The sequence below is a fragment of the Limanda limanda genome, chromosome 18 (genome assembly GCF_963576545.1).
Source record: "Limanda limanda chromosome 18, fLimLim1.1, whole genome shotgun sequence".
NCBI classification, from domain to species: domain Eukaryota; kingdom Metazoa; phylum Chordata; class Actinopteri; order Pleuronectiformes; family Pleuronectidae; genus Limanda; species Limanda limanda.
Window position 1 is genome coordinate 18489984 of NC_083653.1, and position 22249 is coordinate 18512232.

Consider the following 22249-nt stretch of genomic DNA (forward strand, 5'->3'; position numbering starts at 1 on the left):
ATGATTTATGGATCTTGGTAAAAGACGTGTTTAGGGGAGTCACATTTATGAGAGTGTGCAGTTTGATAAAAATCTGAATCCAGTGAATTTTAATGTGGTTCCATAAGGGGACTGTTGGGCCTTTACTTGGTGGAGGTCTGCAATTGAACAAATTGAAATTTTGAAATTAAACGACTCTAAGCGAAAGGTTAAGGCTCCAGCAAAGGTATTGCTACTTCTAAATTGATCAACAAAAAAATAATAATGATAACTTCTCAGAAGCTGTTGGATAATATAAAGACCAGAAGTGCTTAATTCAACAATGAAAATACGCTGCAAATACTCTTTATACCTAAAGGCCGGAGCATGCTTCTAGTCCCTATCCTAGTCCCATGCTTGTATCCTAGCATGGGGATATCCTAGTATCCTAGTCCCATGCTTTGCTTAGTCATATTGTTACTTTTATTTCAATTACATATTACTATCTATTACATAAGTGCATATTTTCTCATTTGAGTTTTGGCAATTTGTTCCTATAATAATGTTTATAATGTGTCTTTACATAAACAACAACTCTTATTCAGTTGTTCATAATATCCATCATCATGACGTAGCAGCTAATGAACAACTTTTGCAGGTTTGCATCACTGCATGTGCTCCTTAGTGTCATTGTAGTTTGTGTGATAACGTGAAAAGAAAAACAAAAAAAAACATATGATAATAATAAAGTTAATTTTCATGGCACTTTTCAAAAAACATGTTAAAGGTCTTCACTCAGAAATAGTATAAGTTGAAGCAGAACAACGGGTTAAATAAAGTAACAAAATAAACACAATTCAAATCAGTTTTATAAAAATTAGCTTTTAAAAGAGTTTTAAAAGAGTATAGTACGGTGATGTAGTATTACACATACTGCATATTATTCCACTAATTAGCATTGATTGACATGTGAATTAAACAATATAGAAAACAATATGTGTTTATGTTATCTCAAAAGCAACCACAACACCTTCTGATGTCCTCGTGACTCGGATGAATAATCATGCAGATGTGAGTAACAGACAGACAGACAGACAGATACAGACAGACAGATGCAGACAGACAGATGCAGACAGACAGACATATACAGAGGATGCTGTTGCTGCTGCTGCTGCTCTGGTAACCTTTCACCTACATCATCCTCTTGCGCACGGCGGACGCGCTGCAGCCTGATATCCGTGCGCGCTCGCTGCTCTGCCCAGCTGTCACCCCCGGCATTGGTCCAGCGAGCAGACACACGTAAGCGCGTAACCGACCCAGCGACCAACCCCCTTCTTCTTCCCCCCCCACCCGGCGGCAGACTGAGGAGCCGGCGAGCGGAGCGGAGCGGCGGGACGGGACAGAGCCTCAGCTCGGACGGGACAGGAGCAGGGAGGAGGAGGTCTCCGCCGATCGAGTGAGTCACAGGAGAAAAAACGCAGGTTGCTTGTTTTGTTGTTGTTGTGCTTAGCGTGTGCATGTGTGTGTGTGTGCAGGGAGAGAAATGTTGTTTTCCTTCAGCTGAAGGGGGAGGGAGGAGGGGGGGTGTTCCTTCTGGTCTCTATCTGCGTTGCCGGGTGGAGATCACTGACAGACTCCATCAGCACTGACCCATCCATAGTTATATTATTACCACTATGAATTTACACATAAACAACAAGGGTTATAGATGGATCTGAAGGCGCGTGCCCGGCTTCACCTGCGTGTAAGAAACAATCCACTGTGCACGCGCTTTTATTTATAAGGACTGAAATCCATGTTATCACCTTGTGTTGAAATGCGTGTGTGTCCGTGCACAGACGTGTGGACGTGACGGTCTCTGTTCTGCAGCTCGGCTCCGGCAGTGGGTGGATGACGTTATCGTTGTTGTGACTCGTATCTGTAAAGCTTGTGTCCCCGCTGTGTGATCCCTCTACAGTGGGTTTTCCTGCTTGTGTTTTCATGCTCGATCCGTCGTGTGTGTCGTTGGACCGCGGTGTAAACATCGGCTTGTTTTCTGCAGCTCCCCCCCCCCACCCACACCCCCCCTCGGCCGGCTCGCTCCCTCCCGGCTAGACTCGTGCCCGAACACGTTGTCGGGAGGGAGGTGTGTACTTGAAAAATAAGGGCTCGGCCAATCGGCGGTGGCGCCCCGCCCACTCCGCGCCGCTTGTTTACTACCGATCCGAGCCGCCGATTGGTGGAGAGGTGGGTAAATCTGGTTTTGCGCTGCGTTCACGTTAGCAGGAGAGAGTCGGAGATTACACCTCAAGAAGTAGGCGCGTCGAGAATTGGGCACTGGACTCCCATTTGACTCCAGTAATACAAGTTATTTACTTTGATAATACCTTATGCATTTTGTGTGTTTAGTCCTGATTCGTGTGACACATCAGCATATTTTGTGTGCTGTTGTTTTGAGATAAATTAAGATTATATTTTATTTTTGTAATGTTGTTAACAATAATTAGGAGAATACAGAATATTTTCTATCTATCTATCTATCTATCTATCTATCTATCTATCTATCTATCTATCTATCTATCTATCTATCTATCTATCTATCTATCTATCTATTTTCTTCTGAAAAAATAAAAAAGTGCCTCTCACAAAAATGTTTTTTACCCTAATACCAGTCTAGAAAGTGTCCATAACAAATTAAAAGCTTTCCTCAAATTTGAGAATCTGACCACTAAACGTTTTTGTTTGTATTTTTGCCTCCCTCCAACCCCCTCAATTTTTTGTTGAAAGTGAAAGTGTTTGTTTTGCTGTAATGTGAACTCGAATGTAATCATTCAGTTCATGTGACTCATTTGATCATGCAGATTCAGTTTGAATCAGCTGATCAGAGCAGAGACGATTCTTCTGGAACATCTCTTAAATGGGACCGACAGCCTTTTTTTACTTCACGTGGGCGGTGAAAGCTAGAAAATCCCTGCTGCGCAATTTCATCAGGATTATTCCCACGCGCCCTGAAAGCAGCCTTGCCCCCATTTTACCTCTGTGGGTGACAGGCCACAGTGAATCCACCCAAACGTCAGATTACGTCTGCGGGACACGTTATCAGCCTGAACAGAGGAGGATCGTCAGAACTACAGCCTCAGTTTAAATCCACACTGGTGGAGCTCACTTCAGATTCCTGCAGTAAATCTCCTGTGTGGTGTTTGTGTGTCACACAGAGGGATGTCACATGCAGCGAGTGAAAGAATGAACATATAAACATATTTATACATCCTAGCAAGCATTGGATTCATTTGATGCCAATGTATATTCAAGGAATATTCTCTCTATATAAATTACCAGTTAACTTTGTAAAATTAACTTTACTTAAGACAGTTATGAGTTGATTTTCCCAAATGAAGGTCAGGTGACTCAACATGAATACTGTGAGAACAACCCAGATGATGTCATCAGGGTTTATTTTAACTAATCTCAATGATATTTTTAGGTTTATCCCGGTTTTAGCTTAAAACTTTTATTTTTAACAGGAAGCGTGTGTTGAACTTTGTTTGTGAAGTTTGCTGAGTAAGTGTTTAGGCTGCAGAAAGAGTCGGACAGACACCGTTAAATTGCATTGTGGGAAATGTAGGTACATACCAGAGGCTAAATGCAAGATAACTTGTCGTTGGTTGTTTTTATTTTAATTTGATAAAAGCTCAACTACCAAAATCGCCGGGGTCTCCCCTTCGTGGGCCATCTTGGGAACATTCCATTGTCGCAAAAAGGACAGTCTGGATTGGTTAGGTCCTAATGATATCCTCGCTGTGCTTCCCTCAGGGAGGTGTGACACTGTGCTGAGTCCCCTCACTGTGTGCAGCAGCACCATGGCAGCTATGGGACCTGAGTTTGGAGCTGGAGCAGGCACAGCAGGGACAGCATCACGTCTGCCGGGGCCACAGGCCGGCATCTCGACGACAGCACGCAACATCACCGGGCCTGGCATGCGGCAGACTCTGGTGAGATGACCGAGAGGGACGAGTCTGCTATTCACCCAACATGTATTTGTTAAATGTAGCCTTCCATCTATTCATTAATGTACTGATTCATTTATTAAAAACTTGTGTATACACCTTCCACTGGTCATTGGAGGTTGGCAGCCACTTCTTTCTCATCTTGATTCAATAGCAGATTGTGCTGTCGCCAGGCAGGACTCCACAGATCGACTGGGACTATTTTTGTATTTTTTAAGTGTTTTAATTGTGTCTGTGCACGTCAACCTCCACTGATCTACTGGCTCTAAGGCCCCTGCTGAAGTGAACCCAGAGCAAGGCACCAAAAACATACATTTAGCTAATTTTGACCAGAGGCTCATTATTTTACTTCTTCCGTTTATAGATAAGCACACAGAGCTGTGTCCAGGCGGAGAAAGCGTTCATAGAGCGCGGCCATCACAAGAACAAAACATCAGCCCACCTGCAGAGGGAGGGTGAACGAGGCTGGAGCAACCAGACCACTCCCCTTCAAACTGTTGGACACACAACGCAACTGAAGAACTTGTCGTCTCCTAGAGAGGCACCTTACAGGTGAGGGGGTGTTCACAGTTTAGGAGTGTGTGTGTGGATAAGATCACTTCAGTCTAATGGTGTTTATGTTGTTTGTTGTCTCCAGCTTCCGCAGCCCAGAGTCAGTGGAGATGGACGAGATCATGGCCGCCATGGTTCTGACCAGCTTGTCCTGCAGCCCTGCGGTCCAGAGTCCTCCACCGATGGATCCTGGACCAGGTATGTCTCCTCCCGCTGTCTCTGCTGTTTTCAGTACCACGTAACATCCATTACAAAGAGCGTATAAGTTGTGATTAATGGGTTAATTTATGGTTAAACCAACATTTACCACTGCTTTATAGATCCTTTTAACAAAATTATTCCTAATTAACCTCAGAGAGAGTAGTTGTAAATGTTTATAGTCATTATAAATATATTTTTAACATTAAATCTGCAGTTTTAATGGTTTAAAACTTATTGATGCGTATATTCATTTCAGGAAGTGGTCAGTCGTCTTACTAGTCAAAGTTTTCCTAATCATAAAAGTTGATCACTTTAATGCCTATCTATGAATATTTTGAAAATGATTAAGTACCGATCTATAAGGCTGAAGTTTCAAATTAAACCCATGTATTAAGGGTCTCCTGTTAGAATCTCATTTTCAGTCTTCTGTAGTCTCTTTTTTTATTGAGTAGTCAGAAGCTCTTATTGCCAAGTCGGTCAAAAATCTATATTTAATCAATCATTACAGTTCTATCCACATGTAATTACAATAACATTCCTCCTTTAACTCTATTAAAAATAGATAATTTGCAAAGGGAAGATATTATTAAATTTTTTCGGAGAGGTGATAAGGAACGGAGCATTAAGGCAGTAAAAAGAGGCTAAAGTGATGGTCTCAGAAAATAGAAAACATCACAGGCTCTGGCACCGGTGTGGAACACCTGCTGTTCTCTTTAGGATGGGCAGAGAGCAGTCCCCAATGCACGGGCGCTATTTCCATCACAAAGTAACAGGGAATGTTTGAATCTAAACTATAAGGTATATTATCGCAGCTCAACTCCAGTGGGTGAGTTTGTGTGTGACCCAGCATCACCAACTCCTTGCTAAGTTTCCTATCAGGGGGAAATAGCAGCATGATTATATTTTAACAATATTGAGAGAAAAAGGCAAACAGGACAAGAGTCAATTTAAAAAACAACTATCGGTGAATCCCGTCTTCCAGCTGGCTCGTCATCGTCTGCGGACATGGAGTGTGGCGGCGGCGAGCTCTCTGACAGCGGCAGCAGCGGCTACTGGAGCTGGGACCACGGCAACTCCAGCCCCACCCCGTCGCCGTTTGTCACAGAGATGGAGAGCAGCCCGGACGAAGGCCTGCACATGGAGCTGGAGCAAGGAGAGGAGCTTAACGCCAAAAAGCCAAAGGTGCCCATCAGTACATGTTTCCTTAAAAAGTTTTTACTGACTAGCTTGTAGCACCAGACGGTGGAAGCTGTTGCCCCTCCAAGCAGCAAAGCTAGTCAGCTGTAATGTCTTCATTGACTGATGCTGCTTTCTGCTTTCTCTGTTTCGCTCCTGTACTAAACTTCTGCCCTGTTCTCTCCGTCACACAGAGCTCTTTCCAAGGTGTGTACAAGTGTCTGTGGCCCAGTTGTGGCAAGGTGCTCACGTCTTCAGTCGGAATAAAGCGACACATCCGGGTGCTGCATCTGGGGTGAGCTGTCGTCTTTGTTTCATGCTTCTTAAGGATATGTAAACATACAAAAAATTTTGCATGAATGGGTTTATACTAGTGTTGCAATTGTTTTAGGTGTAAATATCACAATATAACTTTCTATATACTTACAGTCATTTCTCCAGGCCGCTAAACAGGCTAAGCTTATAATTGAACTGATAATTGAACCACAGTCCCTCTTTAATATAGAATTATTAAGACATTTTACCATTATTAACTAAAAGGAGAAAACAAGGAAATTTAAATTCACCAGATCTGGATTTGTATTTGGCTCTGCATCAAATTGCAAACACAAACCAAAGAAAACCTTATATTGTTAAGGGAAGTGAGCAAAAATCCTGGATCCGCCCCTAGATCTGGTTCAGCACTAAAAATTGAATGATGACTTCTTTTGTGACCCAGATTGCATTCCTCCACAAGTTTTGTGGAAATCTGTCCAGTCGATTTTTTGTAATCCTGTTAACAAAAAAACCCAGATGAAAACCCAACCTTCTTGATAGAGCCGATCAGAAGTTATCCAATTATTGGTACACATTAAAAACTGTGTGTGTCCTGTTTATTATAGCTATGAAATCTACGGCTACCAAATATCTGTCTTTGGGTTTACACAATGCAAGGAAGATATATATTTTATATCTTCAAAATACCACATTTATTCCTTATAGTCTATATTTTGTTTTTTTCTGTCATATGATATAATTTAACAGCTTTATTAAAAAGAAGGAAAGTTAAATAAATATATCAATAGATTGTTTGTGGAATCATATCAAGCGATCACTCAGGGGACATGTTGTTTTATAACATTGTAAGTTTTCAGCTTCATGCTGACATTGTTTCGCCACATCTCCATTGTAGTGGAGGGTGAAGTGGAAACCAGACAGTTTAGTGCTGTCGGAATGTCCTGAGCATGAAAGCAGCATTAAATAATCAAGAGGGAATGAAATTTTTACCTCTCTTAGTTAGAGTGAAGAGATCTTTGAGATTTTATATCTGGGCCACAGTGAAGTGCTACTTTCAGTAACACACCCAGACAAGCAAGTCACTCTTTCTGTCTCTGTCCATTGGTCTGTCCCCATCTCTCTCACACACACACACACACACACACACACACACACACACACACACACACACACACACACACACACACACACACACACACAGGAGTGGATCGGATCAGTCCCAGAGAGAGGAGGACTTCTACTACACCAAGATCTCCTGTGAGAGCATGGATGCCAGCGCCGCTCCACCTCCTTCCCAGCAGCCTGTGGGCCAGACCCCGTCCCCTCATCTCAGCTGGGCCTCCTGTGGTTCTCCTCCGTGCTCCGAGCTCCAGTTCCCCCCGGCTCACAGGCCCAGGTCCAACTCCAGCTCTGGGGTGGTCCCGAGCAGGCCCAGCCCCCTCAGCCAGTCGGCACCGAGCAGCTTCTGGCAGATCCACTCCGAGCATCTCTATCAGGTGGGTAACACAGCATTGCTACAATCACCCAATGTTTTCTTTTAGGGGAATTTCAGATGTTTCTGTTTTGAATGGGCTGTTTGTTTAGCCTCTGGGAAGGCTGGTTGCATCTTTCTTTCTGGAATTGTACAAGAGACCTGCAGTCATTGAGCTGCGGAAAGTAAAGACTAAATAACTTTATTCAGAGTTCGGTGAGGCTAGACTCAGTACGCAGAAATCCGAACTGGAGAATCAGTTGTTATGAACAAGAGTTATTAATATTGAAGGTATCACATGGCCACTGCACTTCCTTGGGCCCTGAACAAAACACTCGCAAAGTATGAAGTTGATAAGACGATTGGTTCTCGAGATATTTCGAGCCACATACAGACAGACAGATAATCGATAATAGGATAAAATAAATTGTTTAATATTATTGGGGAAATGTGCTAATTCACTGTCTCGCTCAGGATTAGACAAGAAGGTTGATAGCACTCTCGTAAAGATACACTCTAGTTGCCATCCTGATGTGATTCAGGCCCAAAGGAAATAATGCCACACAATCACCTCCTCAGAACCACAAGGTGAACCATGGAAATGAACAAAACCCGTTTTCTGCTGTTAGACAAATTGATTATTTAACTTTTAAAGTATTTTATGCTAAACTATTCAGCTAATGGTAAGGCTTATGTTTTGATGAACAGATTTAAGAATAACATAATTTCAAGTTTTCATTATTCCATTATTATTAGAATAGTTTCATTATTATTACTTTCAGTTTCATATGACTGACCCAGGTGATTAGTTAGTGTGTGTGTGTGGGTGGATGTACATGTGTTCAACCAGCTGGAAAAGCTCAAATGACACTCGCCCACCTAAAATAGTTTCATCTGTCCCACTTTGAATGAATTTGTTTTCCTGTGCTTTGTCACTGTCTGGATGTTGTATTCAGTCTGTTCGGAAAAGACCCTCAATCTGTCATTTGACATTAAATTTAAATTAACAAACGTTTACTCCCCCGAATTCAAGATCTCGTGAAGATGTGGTTCGGGAATGTTTTTTGGGACTGACACTTTTTTTTTAAGAGAGATGAAAGGAGACAGTGCAGTCCTTGTTCGCATGAATTATTAAATGTCCGGCGTAGACCTTTTGCGTGTGACTGCTGGAATTTATCTCCCAAGCACCAGTGTTTCCAATTACCCAGACTTAATCATATTTTCCATGAAATCAGGCTGTAAATGAAAACAAAAACAACACAGAGAAGAAATAGAAAAAAGGGTTTCATTTTCTTTTCACGGGGGTTTCTGTGCGGGAGACTGGTGTCACACGGCCGAGGTGGCGTTCCAGAAGGTCCTCCCTACCCAGCGCACCCCATGCAGATACCCCTCCAACAGGCCAATGAGCTACAACTTTGTTTATGCATCACGAAGCAGCACATTTAACTGGTGACCTGCATTTACCCTGTACCACTGAGCATGTAAATGGATGCTTTGTGACAGTGAGAGACGAAGCTGGCGGCCTGCTCGCTCCCCCAAGGAGACGGGAAAGCAGCCGGTAAAAGGCAGAATAACACTGCATGAGCTTTCACAGCAGTCAGGACACAATGTACATGTATCCATGCACACTTAGGACCAATTTATCCTACACATAAAACCATAAATATATGATATAATTACATGTAGTATGTATATTATGCATATTTCTTACATCTTTTTAATATATTGAACATAACATCTGTGTCGTGCGGTGCAGATTTGAGAAAATAAGACATTTCAAGTCTTATATTTCCTCATGCATGCAGAAATGTGTTTGGGTTGAATTGTGGGTCACCGCCTCTGCTTGTTGGTGTGTGTGTGTCATGGCTGCTTCAGGCTTTTGGCTTGAAAGGCTTGGCCACAGTGTGAAACTCAATTTTTTTTGCCCTCTGACATTTCTCGACAGACTCGCTGTTACTTCCAGGGTTAACACAGTGCGCACCTAGCTTTATCGTGTTTTGTTTTGTGGACATTACATTGTACTTTCGACAGATATTCTCCATCCACCTCTGTCTGCGCTGTGGTGTGGGGGGGTGTTAGGTGTGAAGACATGTGCCGTGTTGAGTGAGCTCAGGGTTGCACAGGGAGCAGAACTAGGGCAGAGTGAACATGAAGAGATATGATGTGTACAATATTTACTACAGCAGACAGATGGAATCACAAACCATGAATTGATCATTTGTAACCGTGTGATATGGGTTTATCGTGCAGAACAGATGTATGTAACAAAATATTGTTGTATTAACAATGTGCCGCCCGTACACAAACCCACATCATCCCTATTCATTAAAAATTCATCAGGTTCCCTCTGCTCTATATCGCATTTTAGCATCTTTCAGCCTTTTCCGGGTTGGTTTAACATCAACGTTCAGCCATCGCTGTCATTTTCAGCAGCATCAATAACTGTTAAAGTGAAAAAGTTATTTAAAGATACTTTTCAGGGTCATGCAGACACTAAGAGTCATGTGTTGTCTCCTTTTCATGTTCCATTCAGGCCTGCAGCCCCGTCCAGGTACTTGTGGCCCCCAGGAACACCGCCTGCCAGGGGTGGACGCCCATTGCCCCTGTCTCTGGCCACAGTAACACTCCAGTAAGTCCAGTGATATAAATCTGCTTTATGTGTTAAATTTCCTTAACCAATATTTTATTTATTTTAACTTAATTCTCTGATATTCCCATGGCAACATCTAATTATCAGTCTGTTTCTGACCAGTCTTTTTGATTTTCTTTAAATCCAGAAGTTTCATAGTAAAAAAAAAAAAAAACTGATTAACTGTTGATACAGTTAGATTAGAGATAGTGACCTAGTCTCCCACTGATATATGTATGACTATGTGGTGGTGTGTCTCCTCAGATGGTGAAACCTCGCTGCCGGTCTGTGAGCGTTGGGGAACAGTGGCTCCAACAGAACAGGCTGCAGCCGATGAGCGCGTCGCCCTCCCGCACTCACTGCTCCTTCAGGTGACACAACACAAAGTGATGAGTGATGGTTAACTAGCAGAGGTGGTTAACGTACACAAGTTCTTTACTCAAGTAGAAAAGTACAGATACGTGTGCTAAAAACAACTAAATTGAATGTATAGGTACTGATTTAGCCTATTTTATTCATGTAAAAGTATCAAAGTACAGGCTCTAAAATGTTCTCAAAGTATATGTATAAAAGTTTTCATCTGGCTGTACCTGTGCAAAGCAGACAGAGACTCAGGTCGAATTAATATAGTTCTAAAACTTAAACCACTCTTACCTCAATAAAACAATTTACTAAAACAGGGTAAAAGCAAGAAAAGATATGTGAACATGAAAAACTGTCCAGAAAGAAATGTACACAATGCGTTGAATGAAGGCCAGGGATGGTACTTTAGTTTGTTCCATGTTGTGACTCCTCAAAAATAAATACTCAAGGCCAGTACAGATACCTGAAAAATCTACCTGAGTACTGTAACAAAGTATTTGTACTTCTTCGCTTTCCACCTCTGCTAACTAGTAATAGAAACAACGGACAACCAGGTAAGGGATCACCAATAGTATTTTGATTCATTATTCTATCAATATAAAATATGTTAACCCATCCTGTGACTGATTTAAAGACGTAAAAATCCTAAAGGTATCATGTAAATATATACTACCACTACAATCTAAACTCAAGTCTTATTGATACTTTCATTTCTATGATGTCAGTGGGCATTTCAAACATTATTTGAAGTTTTGCATATTTATTCTCTCATTAATGTTCACAATTCCTTCACATACATCCCATTAATAAATGCATTTAGCTTCAGTTTATGAAACCACAACGACTCAGGAAACGACTCTACTCTTAATCATAGATAAAAATAGAAAAACATAGTTTATTGTATAATAATATTATATAGATGGTTGTAGCTAATGAAGATATTTTGCTGTTTTTTATCATCAGATACTAACGTTTTCATAAAAACATAATTAGTCTGACTCGTAGACTATAACCTTCTTGCCTACTCCTGTTTTCAAAATGGGATTGATCAGATGAAGATTTGAGTAAGTTAGTAAGTTGTTCTCTCTAAGGTTTTAAGTTTGGTCATGAGGAGACGCTGGCCTCATAGATTTATCATCAGAAAAGTATCATATCATTTTTAACAATGAATGTAAATTAGGCTTTACGAATGAAGCTTTATTTATTTGAATTCACGCATTTTATTCTGTTTCTTCCAGCTTTTCATTCTTTGTGAGTGTAAAATCACATTTTCATGCTCTCAACCAGGGGATATACAAATTGATTCGACCCTCTCTTTGTCTGTTATCAGTATATGTTCTATCACTTTCTTCTTTTATCAAGATTAGTTCCCTTTCCTTTCCTGATCTCTCAGCCTCACGCTTTGTGTCTCTCTCTCTGCAGGAAGGGTCGCGGCGAGGCCAAAAAGTGCCGCAAGGTGTACGGAGTGGAGCGGAAGGATCAGTGGTGCACGGCCTGCCGCTGGAAAAAAGCCTGCCAGCGCTTCCCCGACTAAAAACGGATCTGCTTGATGAAGAGGGAGGGTGAGAGACAGAGTGGTGGACGGACGGATGAGTGAAAGAGAGACTTTTATCAAAGAGGAAACAAATCCGGGCCTGAGAGCCATCGAGAAAAACAACTCTTCTTTTATTACATGTTTTCTGATTTTTTTTTTACTTTCAGCCTCTTTTGTTTGTTTCCTAAAAGAATGCAAATCCAGTTTTATGTATCTTTGTAAGTTGATCCTGAGACGTGAAGTCTGGCGCTAACTGTTGACTGACTTTGACCATGTGATGTGCTAAGCGTACAGTACTTTATCCAAAGGTCATATTACTGCCCCCTTTAGCTCCACCTTGTTAGCCGCTACTACGGCTGTTTTCTTCGTTCCAACCCTCTCTTCCAGTGGTTACACAGTGGTTATGCTGTACATTATATTGTATGCTTTGAGTTACATACAAGTATTTTATACATTTTTTTTAATTGTCTTGTTCAGCCCGTGTATTGGGCGAATTTTTTGGCACTTTGTTGGTATATAAACTCACAGGAATAAGCTACATTTGGTTTGACTCAACCAAGCTCCTTCCATGAAATGGATTTCCTTCCTGCCCGTGTTGTTGGCACATAACCAGTGTTGTGAGGTTTTACCATAGACTGTATATATGGGTTTTACCCGTGAAGCTATGGAGTCAGGGGGTAATGGAACTAGCATTAGGAGAACGAGTTTGTAATAGCAATAAAAGAAAAAAAAAGAAAATATCTTGTCAAACACATTAAAAAGCACTGAGAATTTGAAACTTCTGTTGTTTTTCTTCTGCATGACAGTCCACAAGAGAAATAGCAAACTATTTTATTGTAGTTTTCTCTATACACACTTTGTATGAAGACTCAGAACAATGGTCAATGTTATAAATGTGGTCTGAAATGTACACGGTATTCACAAAGTCAGTTTCTGTATGTGGAGTTTGACAGAGAGCCAGCGCATACATGCACGTGCACACTCGCACACTCACACACACACTCTCTGCACTCACCCACACACACACATACATTATTACATCTCTTAATCCAACACAAGTAAACACTATTAAGATGCAAAAGAATGGATGTGACTTGCTTGTGGAGGAAAAACATCTTGATGGCAGAACAAGACCATTTTTTTTTTTTAATCACCCGAGCAGAAAACAATCTTTTTCTGAATAATAATGATCATCGTTGACATGCACAGTTCATCCTGCTCCTCTGTTGTTAAATGGTACATTAAGATGGTGCTTGTCATTTAGACGAACCTTTCCCATCCTGCGCTGCAGTGCACAGCCAATGACCCCGGAAGTTTACAAGAACAAAGTGACAATAAGAGCTCGTCAAAAAGCCCCAGGAGGAGGAATGTTTGAGGACTGACTGGAAATTTGTTTGTTTTTCCTCCCAAATTTAAATTATTGCTCCTTCATTTCCATAATTACAGAGTAACTTAGGGACATTGTGGAAATTATTAGAAGGGAAGTCAGGAATTGTCTATTGAATTTGGTTTTTTGTGCCAATATTTGCCAGTTTCACGTAATTTTACAAAACAAAAGAGATCAAACTTCTGCTAATGCTTTCTTTATTTCAATTATTAGCAGTTAGCTAAATTGTAGCAATTTATATTTATTAATAATTATTTGTATTATTTGTCTGTGAATGTTGTTGTTTCCTTAAGGGGAGGGTCCAAATAAAATATAATTAACACAGGGAAGGGTATTCCTATTTAAAAATAAAGAAAAAGTAAAACATAAAGTTCAACACCCCTCCCCTCCTGAATAATGTCTGTACAGTTCCTTCGATGGTAAATTTGATATATCAACCACGAATCAGCCTCATTTTTGCATTTGTTATAATTTATGGTTTCACCCAAACAGTAGAACGAGGGAGTCTATCCAATCCAAAGGATTCAATAAAATATCACTGAGGACATTGACAGAAATTTATCCAAGAACATGTTTGCCCCTCGAACACTAGAGGTCAGTATTGCTCCACTGACAGGAAGCCTGCGAACCTACAGCTCATCTCCTCGGCTTGACGACCAAAATCAGAAACAGGAGAACGACATGTTGGAAGTAAACAATGGCAGCCAGATTTTTTTTTTAATAGGATGCAGAGTTCAGTGTTATTTTTTACATCCATTGTTTTCAATAAATTAAGTTCCTTCAGCAGAATATTGGACTCATACCATAAATAACAGTTTGTGCTGCAGCAATCTCACTGTCTGACCATATTTACAACCGCCTTAAGCTGGTCCAGCTCCAGTTTTCTGATTTGCTGCTTCTATCTGAGTCTGCTGAACATGATTTGTTTGGTGCCAGATTGTAAACCCTTGCCATATTAAAAATGGAAAACCTATATATTGAAACACAAGTCCATTTAATGTGAGCTGGACATCAGTTTATAGTTCCCATAACCACAGAGTGCAAAGACACGGCCCATCCACACATGCATGAAAGTGCATTCAACATGATTTAAAATGTCACATCTGATAAACCTTGCACCGAACCAGTTTTCCAATCTCATTTGGGCCCTTTTATTATACAAACACACAAAAATATATTCAATTGCACTTCTCTTATTCTTTTATTTGACAGGATGTGAATACGCTCAATAAGAAGGACACCACGGGCAAAACATTCCTCGTTATTTAGAGACACAAAAAGAGGTGGAGCGAGATGGCGAAGTCTGTTCTTCTTCTGATGATGATGATGAGGGTGGTGGTGGTGATGTCACAGTTCAAACTGGAGGGAGCTGCTGGAAACATGATTGATTGGTTGAGGTAACTGGGGCCCGGATCCTGTGAGAGCAACAGAAACCCATCACAGTTTGTTTTGCCTCCAGACCCGAGTTACAGGGACGCTGTTGAACCTGCCGCTGCGGCTGCTCCTCATGCCCAGGTACTGTCTGAGCAGCTGGTTCACTCGCTTCTGACTGTTCCATTTGCGGGCAGATTTCCGGACGCCTATGAACCCGCCGTAGCGCTTTTGTAAGGGCCTTATGGGTGAGCCAACGAGCTTCCTGTATCCGTGGCGGCCTCTCTGAAAGCCACCAAAGCGCTTGGATAAGGTGACGGCCGCCTCTGAGCTGTCATCCTCATCCTCATCCACCTCCAGCTGGCTGTCGCTCTCCACGTTCCTCTCCTCCCTCAACTTCATCTCTTCATCCACCAGACGGAGACCCAACCCCTGCAGGCCCTCGCCGTCCTCAGAGGATTCCAGCAGGGATGAGTCATAGTGGACACTGCGCTGCTCCAGTGGTATCTCGTCCTGCAGCAGCTCCCTGTCAGAGTTCAGGTCAAGAGGGGTCAACTCCAGCTCCTCCCCTGTTCTCTTGAACAGAGCGCCCGCCTCAGGAAACAGAGGATGCTGTGACAGCTTGACAGCACGTTTGCACACCTCCCATGTGAACGAGGAGGAGACGTGACCCTCACACTCCAACAAACACATCTGCAGGCAGATAAGAGAGAGTGATGTCTTAATGAGGAGCATGTGACAGTTAATGGATTATTTCAACCAAGGAATAATTTGAAATTCTAAATCCTGCCCATAGGTTGAGTTTGCTTGGGGTGATGTTGACACAGTAGCAAACTGAGATAAGTAGCAAATTAATGGATGGACGGATGGATTGATAGACGGATGGATATGCTGTTTGATTGGAAACTGAAAAAACATCCTAATTGTTACAGTTAATCAGAAATCATATTTACAAATTTAACCACCACAAATACAGATTCTAATAGTTTCACGCTAGTAGCTGCATGTTAGCAGCCGGGTAGCCACATGAAAATGATGGTTAAATACGTAGTAGATGCTTAACACTGCATAAGTAATTTTTTATGGCCACTGACATACAGATTTGACTGATTATGGACACAGAACATTAGCATTAGCTTTCATTTTAGAGTCATGTTTCTGTCAGCCTGATGAACGTGAGTCAATCATTTATTCTCTTTTTAGCTTTGTTTTGGTCTTCACCATCTCTTGGGAGCTGTATTGTTAAAGGCTCCACTGTGTTCAGCATCTAGTTGCAAACGTTTTTACTGACACCAGCTGCCTGCTACAGCTGTGAACAAGGTCGCTACTGACAGCGAGAGGGAATCTTAATGATGAAAGTTTATTATGTTCTGTGGCTTTATTACAATGAACGACTCCTGTTACATTACTTTAAGTCATTTGACCCATTACACTTTAAAAAATACTTCCGCACCATGGGTAGGGAAAGGAAACAACTGAGTCACAGTGGTTCCAGATGTAAGGATAAAATATGACTGCATCAAGAATTGGAGTGCCTGTTTAATAATACAAATGTATATATTGCCCACGGTCAGCATAAAAGTTAAGGTGCTCAATCACACTTTTATTTTTTTTAAACCAGACCCGGGCTGATAAAGTCTGTTGACCTGGAGGGCATGTGTGTCATGGAAGTTAATGGGACTTGTTCCTGCTGTGTTCAGCGTATATAGAAGGTTTTGTGCCGATATGAAATGTCCATCATTTGATACATTTGACATCCACTTCGGCAAAATGACTGACAGCACCAAATTGGAAGAAATTACGAATCAGTTTGAGGGATAGCAGGTAAATTAGGTCCTTGAAAATATGATTTAAAACTTTGAACTTGCGGTGAATGATGTCTTTGCTGTTAAATTGATATTGATTGATTGGTAGTGTTTTGGAAAATTAGTTTAGTGCAGCTTTAATGGCCTTCTTTTCTTATTATCATCACACCTGACGGCTTCACCTCACGCCTGAACACTGACTGACGAGCCCCAACTTGATTATTATAAGACATATAAGGATTATACATTTTGGTATGGAGGTAAGCACGTAATAGTATGGATCTAAGAACATACTAGTATGGAGGTAAGGAGGTAAGGACATATTATTGTGGAGGTGAGGAGGTAAGGACATATTAGTGTAGAGGTAAGGAGGTAAGGACATATTAATATAGAGGTAAGGAGGTAAGGACATATTAGTTTAGAGGTAAGAAGGTAAGGACATATTAGTATAGAGGTAAGGACTTATTAGTATGGAGGTAAAGAGGTAAGGACATATTCGTATAGAGGCATTGAGGTAAGGACATATTAGTATAGAGGTAAGGACATATTAGTATGGAGGTAAAGAGGTAAGAACATATTCGTATAGAGGCATTGAGGTAAGGACATATTAGTATAGAGGCAAGGACATATTCATATAGGTAATGAGGTAGGAACATATTGGTATAGAGGTAATGGGTTAAGGACATGTTAGTATAGAGGCAAGGACATATTCATATAGGTAATGAGGTAGGGACATATTAGTATAGAGGTAAGGAGGCAAGGACATAGTAGTATTTCCCTGTGTATTTCCAGTCAGTCATCACAGATAAATATATTACATATTATCATTTGTACCCTCAAATGCAAGAACTTCAATACATTCTTTTTCCTCTGACATAGTACTGTATATGTGTAAAAGAAGGCGACATTTGCCACGCTATACAAATGTATGCCTCCATACCTCTCATTTTCCCTCCTTCTTCAACTCCGGAGCCCTATAAGTGAGATTTTAGTTTGAGGTAAGAAGCAAATCCCATTTACTCGTTAAATCCCGCTCAAATAAGATAAATTGCATTGTTATCGGAAAACCTGCTCACATCAAAGGGATGAGCGGAGAGGGAGCGCTGCTGCTAATTTATCAGCGGAAATTAATTATCCATCGTAAATGAAATGAGCACATTAGGGAATTCTCCACGTCCGATCAATGGAGCAATCTAAAGGAGTTTATGAGTGAGAGGAGACGTGTGTGTATGGGTGTGCGTGTGTGTGTGTGTGTGTGTGTGTGTAGGAAAGTATGCACTCACACGCAGTCATGTATTTATATACTGATGAGGACCACAGCATAAAAAGGTTATGTAAATCCTCTAAAGTAAAGTTGCTTGTAAAGCTCTATTTTTTTATATAGAAAAGAGGAAGTTTGGGTTTGGCCTTTAAATAAAACGTTAGGGTTTGAATTAGTTTGAGCTTGTTGTTTGGTGGAGGTCAGGAATACTTCTCACTTTTATATTTGTATATTAACTGATCAGGGGAGTTAATGATTACCACTGGAATCTATCAAGCAACTGTTAATGTATTTTATAATGATGTGGGCAGATATAGAATAAACCAGGAATGACAATGTTGATACAATGCAGAACTTACAGCATGGAGGCATTTCAAGGAAAGTTGATGAAAGGATGCAGTATGGATCAGGGAAGAACCCATTACCCACAGATCACAAACTCCCCCCCATCCCCCTGTCTTTAATACTGCAAGGAAGTGTATTTTATGATTTTGTTGTTTTTGCAGGGAATAATTCACTGATCTAGGGACACTGTTATCTATGAGTGTGTACAATTTGGTGCACCTTGATTGAGGCTATTCTAAATCATAGTATTCTTACTTTCAGTACTAGGAAGAGCACTAGAGGTAAGACTTGATCTATATGAAAAATGCCCTGAGATATCTTTTTATGATACGGTGAAATATAAATAAAATTTACCTGACTTTACTTCCAAACATCATCCAAGAATAACATTATGTCGTGAATGTAGTCAGAGGATGGTGTGCTTTATTTGTGTACGTGTGTGGATGCATGCTCACATATACAAAATCTGTAAGCCTTGCATGAATAAAATCAATGGGTCCTGACATTATAGCAAACACCGGCGGTTCCACACACACTCTTTCACTCTAGAGTGGCAACAATGGAATTGCTCAGTGGATTCCATCTGTGGCTCAATGGGAAGGCGGCTAACACAATGAGGAGCTGATAAAATGTGTCAGTCACCGGTGTAAGCCGCGGCTGATGATACTGAGCAGCAGTCAATTACAGAGTTCTATTACAACTTCCCAAAAGGTCCCAGCTGCCTTTCTCTGCATCATTATCAGCTAAATTAGCCGTCCTGCAGTTATTCATGGACGCCCATGGACTATTTTTACCCACTGATGTGTCTCGGTCTGTTTGGAAATGAGATTGTGTGTGCTGTGCTGAAATTTTGAATTCGGGGAGCAATTCCTTCATATTACATGTTGGTCATGAAGCATTTCGCACACAGATACATGTACCTGCAAATATTCCCCAGAATGAGGCAGAAACAAAACTACTTATGTCTAGTTATCGCATGTCACCTGTTGAGGAACTCATAGAAAGCTCTATACTTGTAATTTTCATGTTGCTTAGCTCAAATTCCTTAAGCCGTTAAGGGTAATACCAAATGTGTACATTTCCCCCCCACCTTCTTATAACCATCTTAAGACAGATGTGACTTACTAGAAGGGTCGCAGCTTCATTTGTTTGTGGTCTTATATCATTTTATGTCCAATTTCAACGAAAAATTAAAAGAAAATAAAAAGACATAAAGACACCTAAAATGGTGGAGTGTAGCATTGTACATTAAATATCTTAATTGATTTGAGAGAAACAATGTATTATTATGAATAAGGTGAATAATCTGAATACTATAGCCAGCAACAAGCAAGCAAGCCCATAGGGCTGTTGCTGAGTCGGTCTATGGTTATATTAATTTCTCTTTAGGAATAATAATCAATGCCTTTGAGCCAAGTCAACTAAAAACTAGTCAACACATTTGGTTGTCGTGGAATAATGAACAAACATTCATTGTTCCCAAGTGGATGTAACTCCCCTCTGACTATTCGCTCTAATTTTAGCTTTTAAGTAAAATATCTCAACATTCATGAGATGGATTTGCACGAAGAGACCTTTCTTCTACGACATCAACTGGTCAGTTTTAATTTGTCTTGTAAACAAATGTTAGCTTGTTATTTGGCTTAACCGAGATGGTGAACAGTGTTAGCATCACACCTGATACCACTGTGTTAGCATTACAACTGTTTGCATATCAGCTTGACGACATTGGCATTTAGCTCAAAGCCCCTCTGTACAGCCTCAACTGTTTGCTAATATAAGTCTGCGATCAACATGCATTATGTACCACAGTACATTTTTGTGGTTCCAGGGGGGGAAATGGAGCCAACATTTCCATTGTATCTCTTTTTTTGTTTAAATTTGATCTTTTAATGTTTTCTCTTCCTCAGTTTAGAATTAAAAAATTGAAAAGTATTTTCTCGAGAGGTGCACAGATTGGATTTACTCTGTGGCCATTAGACTACCATGGTGCCCCAAAATAATTTGTAAAAGCTTTTGGGAGAAAAGCAGGAGAAATATACAAAATCACATTGCCCTCCAACTAGTCTGAACCTATATACATAACCGGGGAAAGAGTGGACACAACACTATCCCGCTGAACCCAACACAATACATAGATGCTCTTATCCAGCTTGAAAACAACCTATTCACAAAATCACAGTCGCACTGCTATAAAGGTGTTGAAAGCTTATTGCATCTGAGCCCACACTGACACACACTCTCCAGCATTGACAAGGCATTTAGCAGGTGCTCTTATCAACGGTGGGTCGTGACGACTCAGCAGTGAGACACACACACACACCCACACACACACACACACACACACACAAACACACACACACACGCACACACTCACTCACCATGGTGTTGAAGGCTTGTTGCAGCTGTTGGTGCTGCTGCAGGAGCAGACTGCAGGCTGCACATTGGCCCTGGCAGTCACTGCGTCCAGGGGTGAAGAGACATGCCAGCAGCACTACCAGGCACCACAGAGGAATCTTCATCGCTCAGCACACCCAGACAAGAAGCGGCAAACAGAAGCCCAGCAGGTAGAAAACTGGAGTCGGGGTTCAACAGTGGGAGAATCTAAGAAATGAAGCCTACGGGACTTGGTTCCAGTCTACAGGGAGAAAGCAGATAGAGTGACAGGAATATTGCGTCAATCTCAATGTTTAAGGATCATTAGCTGGATTCAGGCGGTCAGTCAACGCGTTGGTGGTAGAGTGTTCAGCCAACACCAGGAGATGGACAGCGTGGGTGGCACGGAGCGAGAGCACAACCTGAGGCAATAAAAGGAAAAAAATGGGCATTTTCCAGTGGGCAGGAAGCGGCCACTGTAGGCCTCTGGCTAGAATCACTGATGAAATCATACAGCAAGAGGAGAGATTTGTAAAAATTGATCTGTGGTTGTAGAGATTAGCTTTAACCATTACACGGGTATTGGCCTGTGGCAGCAAGAATCCACAAGCAACAATTTTAAACAGGAAAAGGAGAAAAACTAATGTGAGAAGGCAGAAGCATTGGTGTAAGAGAGCTGAATTGAAACACATGTTGTGATCTGAACATCTGGACATGTAAGAAATATGTGTTTGTGTGTGTGAGCTTAAGGAAGATAAACTGGAGGAATGAATCAACTCCAGAGGATGCTGGTGCCTCTGGCTCCAGCATCCAGATTGTGAGCCAGGTGCACAGTGTTTGTTGCTTGACCTCCACTCCCTGACCCCATCTATCCTGTCACCCACCACTGTATCATCCAATAACAGAGATAACAAAGAAAAAACAGCTACTCACAACATCATAGATTGCTTCTGCTTATAGGCTGCCGCCACGCCAGACACATTATCTGCGGCTCCCCAAGGTGTCTTAACCGAGACCAAGGTCACCTGGCTCCTTAGCAGCAAAATGCTGCACAGTGTTCACCTGCTTTGTCTGGCTTCTGTTTCGTGCTGGTAAACATATGATGTGTCTGAAGAGTGACGTTGCAGGACATAAATGTAAAACAATTAGCAGAACAAGGCTTTAATGCTCTGTATAGCTGAAGAGGACAGTCGATTTGAGTGGAAATTCACTATAAATTCCACCTTCCAATTATTAATATGAATATAATCATGGTCCAGATTCTCAACCCCTAATAGCCCCTGATGGCTGCCTGCAGTGTATGAGCAATGCGTGGGAGAGAAAGTAAAGAGCCTTGAGTTTTCATCAAGACTAGAAAGTCCCTATATAAATACAAAGCATTTACCATGTATTGATATAATGAAAGTTTGATGGAAGTGTAGTATATTCAGCTAATAGATCCCTTTAACATGGGCATAAGAATCACATGATTTAAGCATGCGGCCCTCGTCTTCGGATTCTCAGAAATTCCTCGATGTATTTCTTGTTAGTTCTCTCCCTCTAGGGAATAATCTCTGAC

At 41.3% G+C, this 22249-nt stretch overlaps 2 protein-coding genes across 3 annotated transcripts; one reads left to right on the plus strand and one right to left on the minus strand.

Annotated features, from left to right (window-relative positions):
* The first annotated feature begins 1320 nt into the window (after nucleotides 1–1320).
* znf395b (zinc finger protein 395b) lies at nucleotides 1321–12910 on the plus strand. 2 transcript variants are annotated; one of them, XM_061091363.1, is made up of 10 exons: nucleotides 1321–1414; nucleotides 3751–3929; nucleotides 4309–4496; nucleotides 4582–4694; nucleotides 5680–5879; nucleotides 6068–6168; nucleotides 7351–7645; nucleotides 10154–10249; nucleotides 10514–10620; nucleotides 12035–12910. In XM_061091363.1, the coding sequence occupies exons 2-10, from the start codon at nucleotides 3798–3800 to the stop codon at nucleotides 12144–12146; spliced, it is 1344 nt and encodes a 447-aa protein (XP_060947346.1). In that variant the 5' UTR covers nucleotides 1321–1414; nucleotides 3751–3797; the 3' UTR covers nucleotides 12147–12910. The 2 variants fall into 2 exon arrangements, with proteins under 2 accessions (XP_060947346.1, XP_060947347.1); XM_061091364.1 differs by lacking the exon at nucleotides 1321–1414 and adding an exon at nucleotides 2243–2295.
* A 2060-nt stretch (nucleotides 12911–14970) lies between these two features.
* Nucleotides 14971–20837, minus strand: pnocb (prepronociceptin b). The gene is made up of 2 exons (XM_061092093.1): nucleotides 20697–20837; nucleotides 14971–15597 (listed from the first exon to the last, which is right to left on the minus strand). The coding sequence occupies exons 1-2, from the start codon at nucleotides 20835–20837 to the stop codon at nucleotides 14971–14973; spliced, it is 768 nt and encodes a 255-aa protein (XP_060948076.1).
* Between the last annotated feature and the right edge of the window lie 1412 nt (nucleotides 20838–22249).